We start from the raw sequence: 7,189 nt of genomic DNA, 5'->3' as shown, positions 1-7,189 counted from the left end.
GTTAGAAACTGGCTGGATAGCCGGGCCCAAAGAGTTGTGGTAAATGGAGTCAAATCCAGTTGGAGGCCGGTTACTAGTGGTGTTCCCCAGGGCTCGGTGCTGGGGCCGGTCCTCTTCAATATCTTCATCGATGATCTGGATGAGGGCATTGAGTGTACCCTCAGTAAGTTCGCAGATGACACCAAGCTAGGCGCGTGTGTCGATCTGCTCGAGGGTAGGAAGGCTCTGCAGGAGGATCTGGATAGGCTGGACCGATGGGCTGAGATCAACTGCATGAAGTTCAACAAGGCCAAGTGCTGGGTCCTGCACCTGGGGCGCAATAACCCCAAGCAGAGCTACAGGCTGGGAGAGGAATGGTTGGAAAGCTGCCAGGCGGAGAAGGACCTGGGAGTATTGGTTGATAGTTGGCTGAATATGAGCCAGCAGTGTGCTCAGGTGGCCAAGAAGGCCAACAGCATCCTGGCTTGTATAAGAAGCAGTGTGGCCAGCAGGGCTAGGGAAGTGATCGTCCCCCTGTACTCGGCTCTGGTGAGGCCGCACCTCGAGTACTGTGTTCAGTTTTGGGCCCCTCGCTACAAGAAGGACATCGAGGCGCTTGAGCGAGTCCAGAGAAGGGCGACGAAGCTGGTGAGGGGTCTGGAGAACAAGTCCTACGAGGAGCGGCTGAGGGAGCTGGGCTTGTTCAGCCTGGAGAAGAGGAGGCTCAGGGGCGACCTTATCGCTCTCTACAGTTACCTCAAGGGAGGCTGTAGCGAGGTGGGGGTTGGTCTGTTCTCTCATGTGCCTGGTGACAGGATGAGGGGGAACGGGCTAAAGTTGCGCCAGGGGAGTTTTAGGTTGGATGTTAGGAAGAACTTCTTTACCGAAAGGGTTGTTAGACATTGGAACAGGCTGCCCAGGGAAGTGGTGGAGTCACCATCCCTGGAAGTCTTTAAAAGACGTTTAGATGTAGAGCTTAGGGATATGGTTTAGTGGAGGACTTGTTAGTGTTAGGTTTCAGGTTGGATTCAATGATCTTGAGGTCTCTTCCAACCTAGAAAATCTGTGATTCTGTGATTCTGTAAACGGGTAGTGCTGTGGGACCTGAATTCACCCAGGAGTCTGTGGTCAGCCTATGCCAGTGTGTTTCAAAGGACAGCCAGGGAGGGTGGGGAGACCTCAGTGAAAGTAAGGAAATGCCAGGGTGAGAGCAAGGGGGAGAAGTGAAGTGCAGGCCTACAGCCTGTAGGGAGAACAGGGCAAGAATTGGACAGTGCAGGACATCCTGTGGTGGAGAAGACCGAGTGCACTGGCAAGGCTGCAAGGCCCCAGCACAACCAAGGTCTTTGTCCCCTTGGCTACGGCAGTTGTCTCTGCTACTGAGGCTCATAAGGACACATGCTGTGCTCATGGCACTGGGGCCTTGTTGCCTCCTTGCAACCCAGTGGGGAGGCCAGCAGGTGTCATAGAATTGTCCTTCACACAGCATCACATCCCCACATCCCACTGCCCCAGGAAGAGCCCTGAGCCATGGGTGAGGGACAGGACATCCCTGCCCAGGGGCTGGGGACAGGGCTTGGCCTTTCTGCTTCACCAAACAAACCAAGGCCTTTACTCAGCATCAGTCTCCTGCCCAGTGCCTTTGCCTACCTGCAATCATGGCCTCCAATTGTGTGCTCTAACAAGTCCATGGGGAGGCTTTGTCAGTAATGACCCTCACTGGGGCCCATTAATACTCCTAGACACTTCAAAGTCTCCTTCTGACTTAAACTTCTTCTGCAGTTACATCATTCTCTTCTCACTACCTGAAGTTTATGGACTCAGCACCAAATGCACCATGGGGCTCATTACAGTTCATCCTTTTTTATCTGGTCTTCCAGACTTGTACAATTAATTAGTGAGTTTTCAAAAGTGTAGTTAAAGAGGAAGTTTTCAATGACCAGATTTCTAAGAGCATTTTCCTTAGTTAAGATTATTTTCCGTTAGTTTAGAGTTTTCAGAAGAAATGATGCTAACATCATTCTTCAGTTGTCATGGATTGCCAATGGAGGTCTGTATAGGTGGAAAAGCAGTCCCTTGCAGTCCTAGACTGTATGGACAACCTTGCTGCTCAGCTCTCCATCCCCACCACTTCTCTCATCAGCCACCTGGGACTTGCATCACTTTTCCTTACACCAGACTTCTCCACTGAAGTCCACAGCAGGGTGTTTCACAGCATCTTTTCACTAAGTCCCACCTCCTTTCCTCAGACAAATGGCTCCACACAGACACAGTTTTTGATGTTGTTGTTATTAACATTTAACAACAAACAAGAAAAACCCACAGTCCCCAACTGTGAGCCAAATCCAAGTTGCCTCCGATGAGGTGCACCTTCCACAAGGAATGACTATACAAGAAATGTTTGACATGGGTAGGAAATGGGTATTGGGATGATGAGATAGAAAAGTGAAATATGGGCAAGGTTCAAGATCCCCCAAGTTCTGAGAACCAGCTGTGCAGGTGAGAGGTATCTGAATGATCAAAGAGTGAGGGGAGGGAAATCTGGAGAAGAATGGAAACTCCACATGTCCAGATAGTCTGCTGGAAAAGTGACTTCCAACATGGTCTGTTTCATAAAGCCAGGTGAAAATACCAGAAAGACTAGGGAGATGAAGTGCAGTGCAGAAGAGACAGAGTTCAGGCAATGCAAGTACAGGGGAAGATTGGTATTTTTTCTCTTGCTGTAATAAACATCCAAGGGAAAAAAATGTCATGGGACAACACAAACATTGTATTAGAAGTGTTCAATCATTTCAGCTGATTGAAGTGTGCTGATTGAAGTGAAATCTTTGAAATGCAAAAAAAAATTGGAGGCAGTGGGCCTACAGCCCAGCTCAGGTCTTCAGCCAAACTCGGGCCTGCAGCCATAAAATGATGATTTTCTGTCCTGCACGGAGCCCAGTTACCATAAAACCCTCCCTGCCCTGGAGTGTTCATGCCACCCCTCACTCCTGGCACAGAGCAAATCTGTGACATGTCGACCTCTCCTGCCTGTTAGAGACCCAGATGATGTAGGCAATGGTATCTGGTTTACCAAATGCGGGTACAGATATAGTAAACTAGGGATCAATGGGGGAAGATGTGATTGGTGAGAACTGATAAATGAGCAGGGAAATCATGTAAGAAAGGAAGGGATTAAAGTGTTTTGAGGAGGATCCTGTGGAAGAGGAGGGGAGAGGGATGCAAGGGGCCAGCTGCATGTGGATATGGGACTGGTCAGGACTGGCCCTGTGCCTGATCACTGTCCTGCCTTCTTATTCAACTCTGTTGCTGGCTATTTGCTGTGTGTGTGCTCACTCCTGGGTGTGTTGGGGGTGAATCATACAATCATGAAACCATATAGCCATGTGTACATGTGCACCCATGGGTAATTGCTGCTGGGGATGCGTGGAGCACTGGTGACCTTCAGAGCAGAGCAAGCTGAGGTGGGGAATGGGATGGGGCCAGGTGTGTTGCTCATGTCTCTGTGTGTGCTGCTGGTGGTGTGGTGGCTGTGAAGGTGCTGTTCCCTGTTGGAGTTGGTCTGAGTGTGGTCGGCTGTGTCCATGCCCTGTGTGCACATCTGTGTATTTATGAGTGTGTGTTTGTGCATGCACTTGTGTGTATTTGCCTGTGTCAATGAGAATATTGGAAATTCTGAGAGAATTTCTCCATCTTCCTGATGAAAGAAGAAGCTGGGCTTTGCTGGATCTTAGGACTGAGGGACATTTTCTGACGCTCCCACAGATACAGAGGTGGTGAAAGGAGTGTTAGCATGTTATCAATATGCTCCCTTTTCCTGTGCAGCATACAAAGGCATCCAGCCATGGACAGGCCCAAGGAGAGGGCTCGTCCTTCCTCTGGTCACAACTGCATTTCAGTCCTTGGGGTGGACCCAAGCTGAGGACTTGCTGATGACTCTTGGGCTGAGGTTCAGCACACAGATTGGAGAAGACTGTCTCATGGACATGTGCTGGACACAGCCAGAGGAACAGCAGCAAACTGTTGCGGCTGCTGGGCCATGTTTCCATCAGTCAAAGCCCTGACACAGGGCACAGGCATTGCTTTTGATGCCACCCAACTGGAAAGATGGTTGCATTAAGGGCTGGAGAATATAGGACACCAACCAGTTCTTCCTCAGACACTTCCTAGGTGTGGCAAAGCATCAGGAAACCATGGACTTGTGCATAATAAGAAGCACAGAATCTTAGAATTTTTAAGGTTGCAAAAGACCTCCAAGATCTTCTAGTCCAACCATCCCCCTACCACCAATATCACCCACTAAGCCATGTCCCTAAGTACTACATCCAACCTTTCCCTCTGCACAGCTTTCAGGCCAGTCTGTCCCAAGCCTGTAGCATTGCATGGAGTTGTTGTGGCCAAAGGGCAGGACGCAGCACTTAGCCATGGTGAACCTCATCCCACTGGCCTCTGCCCATCAATCCAGCCTGTCCAGGTCCTTCTACTGGGCCTTCCTACCCTCTGGCAGATCGACGCTTCCCTCCACCTTGGTGTCATCTGCAAACGTACTGGGAGTACACTCAATTCCCTCATCCAAATCATCAATAAAACATTCAAGAGGATGGGCCCCAACACCCTACCCCTGGGGAACACCACTCGTGACTGGTCACCAGCTGGATTTCACTCCGTTCACCTCTACTCTCTGGGCCCGGCCACCCAGCCAGTTTTTAACCCAGCAAAGCGTGTGCCTGTCCAAGCCATGGGCTGCCGGCTTCTCCAGGACAATACTGTCAGAGACCATGTCAAAGACCTTGCTGAAGTCTAGGTAGACTATGTCAACAGGCTTTCCCTCATCCCCCAGACACGTCACTGGTCATAGAAGGAGATGAGGTTGGTCAGGCAGGACTTGCCTTTCTTGAACCCATGCTGACTGGGCCTGATCCCCTGGTGGTCCTGCAAATGCTGCATGATTGCATTCAAGATGACCTGTCCCATCACCTTTCCTGGCACCGAGGTCAGGCTGACAGTCCTGTAGTTCCCCGGGTCCATCTTATGACCTTTCTTAAAGATGGGCATCACATTAGCAAGTCTCTACTCACCTAGAACCTTTCTGGATGACCATGACCACTGATAGATGATGGAAAGTGTCTGATAGGTGATGGAAAGTGGCACAAGCTTCTGGAAAGCTTGGCAACAACCTTGAAAAAACAGCCAAGCCTTCAGACAGTGCACTGCAGAGATCCCATTTTATTTTGCAAATGCTATGTAAGAGTCAACTCCGACCTTCTCTTAGACATATTTATAGAGCCTCAAGAGCAACAGGGAGTCTCAATCCTCAGCAGAAGTAGGGTGAAAAAGAGATATTACTCTAAGAGCATAATAAATCAAATGATACCAAAGAGAACAATAACACTATTGATAATGAAAGAAAGACCAGGCCTGCAGGGAGGTGCCAAGTAAAGTCATTTCTGGAAAAAGAGGGGAAATTTGTCACTATTGAGAAACATCCATGAAACTACTTTCCTAATATCCCACTTGAGCTCCTTGTTCCTCATGCTGTAGATGAGGGGGTTCAACGTTGGAGGAACCACCGAGTACAGAACTGTCACCACCAGGTTTAGGGATGGAAAGGAGATGGAGGGGGGCTTCATGTAAGCAAAAAAGCAGGTGCTGATAAACAGCGAGACAACAAACAGGTGAGGGAGGCAAGTGGAAAAGACTTTGTGCTGGCCCTGCTCAGAGGGTATCCTCAGCACAGCCCTGAAGATCTGCACATAGGAAAAAAGAATGAAACAGCCAAATGCTAAACAGACACCAACCACAACTACCCAAAAACTCTTCAGGTAGGAGTGTGTGCAGGATATCTTCAGCATCTGGGGGATTTCACAGAAGAACTGGTCCACAGCATTGCCTTGGCAGAGGGGCAGGGAAAATGTATTGGCAGTGTGCAGCAGAGCATAAAGAACCCCACTGCCCCAGGCATCTGCTACCATCTGGGCACAATCTCTGCTGTCCATAAGGGTCCCATAGTGCAGGGGCTTGCAGATGGCAACGTAGCGGTCATAGGACATGACAGTGAGAAGAAAATATTCCGCTGAGACCAAAAAGACAAACAGAAAGACCTGGGCAACACACCCTGAGTAGGAGATGGCCCTGGTGTCCCAGAGGGAATTGGCCATGGCTTTGGGCAGAGTGGTGGAGATGCAGCCCAGGTCAAGGAGGGTGAGGTTGAGGAGGAAGAAGTACATGGGGGTGTGGAGGCGGTGGTCGCAGGCTACGGCAGTGAGGACGAGGCCGTTGCCCAGGAGGGCAGCCAGGTAGATGCCCAGGAAGAGCCCGAAATGCAGGAGCTGCAGCTCCCGTGTATCTGCGAATGGCAGGAGGAGGAACTCAGTTATGGAGCTGCTGTTGGACATCTGATACCTCTTGGCCTTGGGGCCTGTCCAAAGACAAAAGGACACACAGAACTTTGGCAGAGTTCTCTGAGCAAATCTCTGTCCTTTCAGCACCACTCTTCCTTTCTCACCCACCTCCACAAATATTCACTTTCTCAGTAGCATCTTCATTCTCCTTTCTGGCTGAAGCTCTGGTTTGTGCTTGCTGGGCACTGTTTGGAGCCACGACCTCTGCACATGAGCTCCATTGGATTCAGCACTGCTGGGAAAGGCGGTGACCCATTCTGAAAATCGTAATTTCATTCAGATGCAGTGTACCTGTAATACAGGGGGGGGGGGTGTTCAACATTCTAAAGCAGGATAACCCCAGGAAAACCCCTGCTGGATGAAAATAAACCACAGTGACCTGAACAGAGCCAGATTATTTCCCAGCACTAGGCACTGCAGTGACCAGAGCCATTTTGGCTAGAACAGCTTGGGCACTCTGCTCCCAGGGATTCAGCTCCACAGCAGGACTCAGTATTCCGGTGTTTGAGCTCTATCTTTAAACCCACTCCCCAGGAAGTCTGAGGGGAATAGCAAGGGCAGGATGGATGGGAGGGGAAACAGAAAAATGGCCCAGGGTTCCTAGTGAGGGATGCAGGAAATGGAGTGAAAGATGGTTACTGGGGGGGGTTCTTTGTTCTGAGGGTCCTGCTGCCAAGGGGACAACACAGCCTGAGATCCCATAGTTGCAGAGGCTTTGCTGAATAGCAGTCAAGGCAATGGAAAGCATCAGCAGTGCTGGGATGGCACTGAGGTGCCCAAATTACCCTGCCATGGAGTTTCTGGGAGCA

The 7,189-nt window shown here is 50.1% G+C and overlaps 1 protein-coding gene across 1 annotated transcript; it reads right to left on the bottom strand.

Annotated features, from left to right (window-relative positions):
* Positions 1–5,420: 5,420 nt before the first annotated feature.
* LOC309889501 (olfactory receptor 14A16-like) lies at positions 5,421–6,374 on the bottom strand (the record flags this gene model as incomplete). The annotated part of the gene is made up of 1 exon (XM_082782351.1): positions 5,421–6,374. One exon carries the CDS (start codon positions 6,372–6,374, stop codon positions 5,421–5,423), a length of 954 nt encoding a protein of 317 aa, XP_082638477.1.
* Positions 6,375–7,189: the final 815 nt, after the last annotated feature.

This window comes from Aythya marila, assembly GCF_965140915.1.
Source record: "Aythya marila genome assembly, chromosome: W".
Classification (NCBI taxonomy): domain Eukaryota; kingdom Metazoa; phylum Chordata; class Aves; order Anseriformes; family Anatidae; genus Aythya; species Aythya marila.
This window is presented reverse-complemented; position numbering and strand designations above follow the sequence as displayed.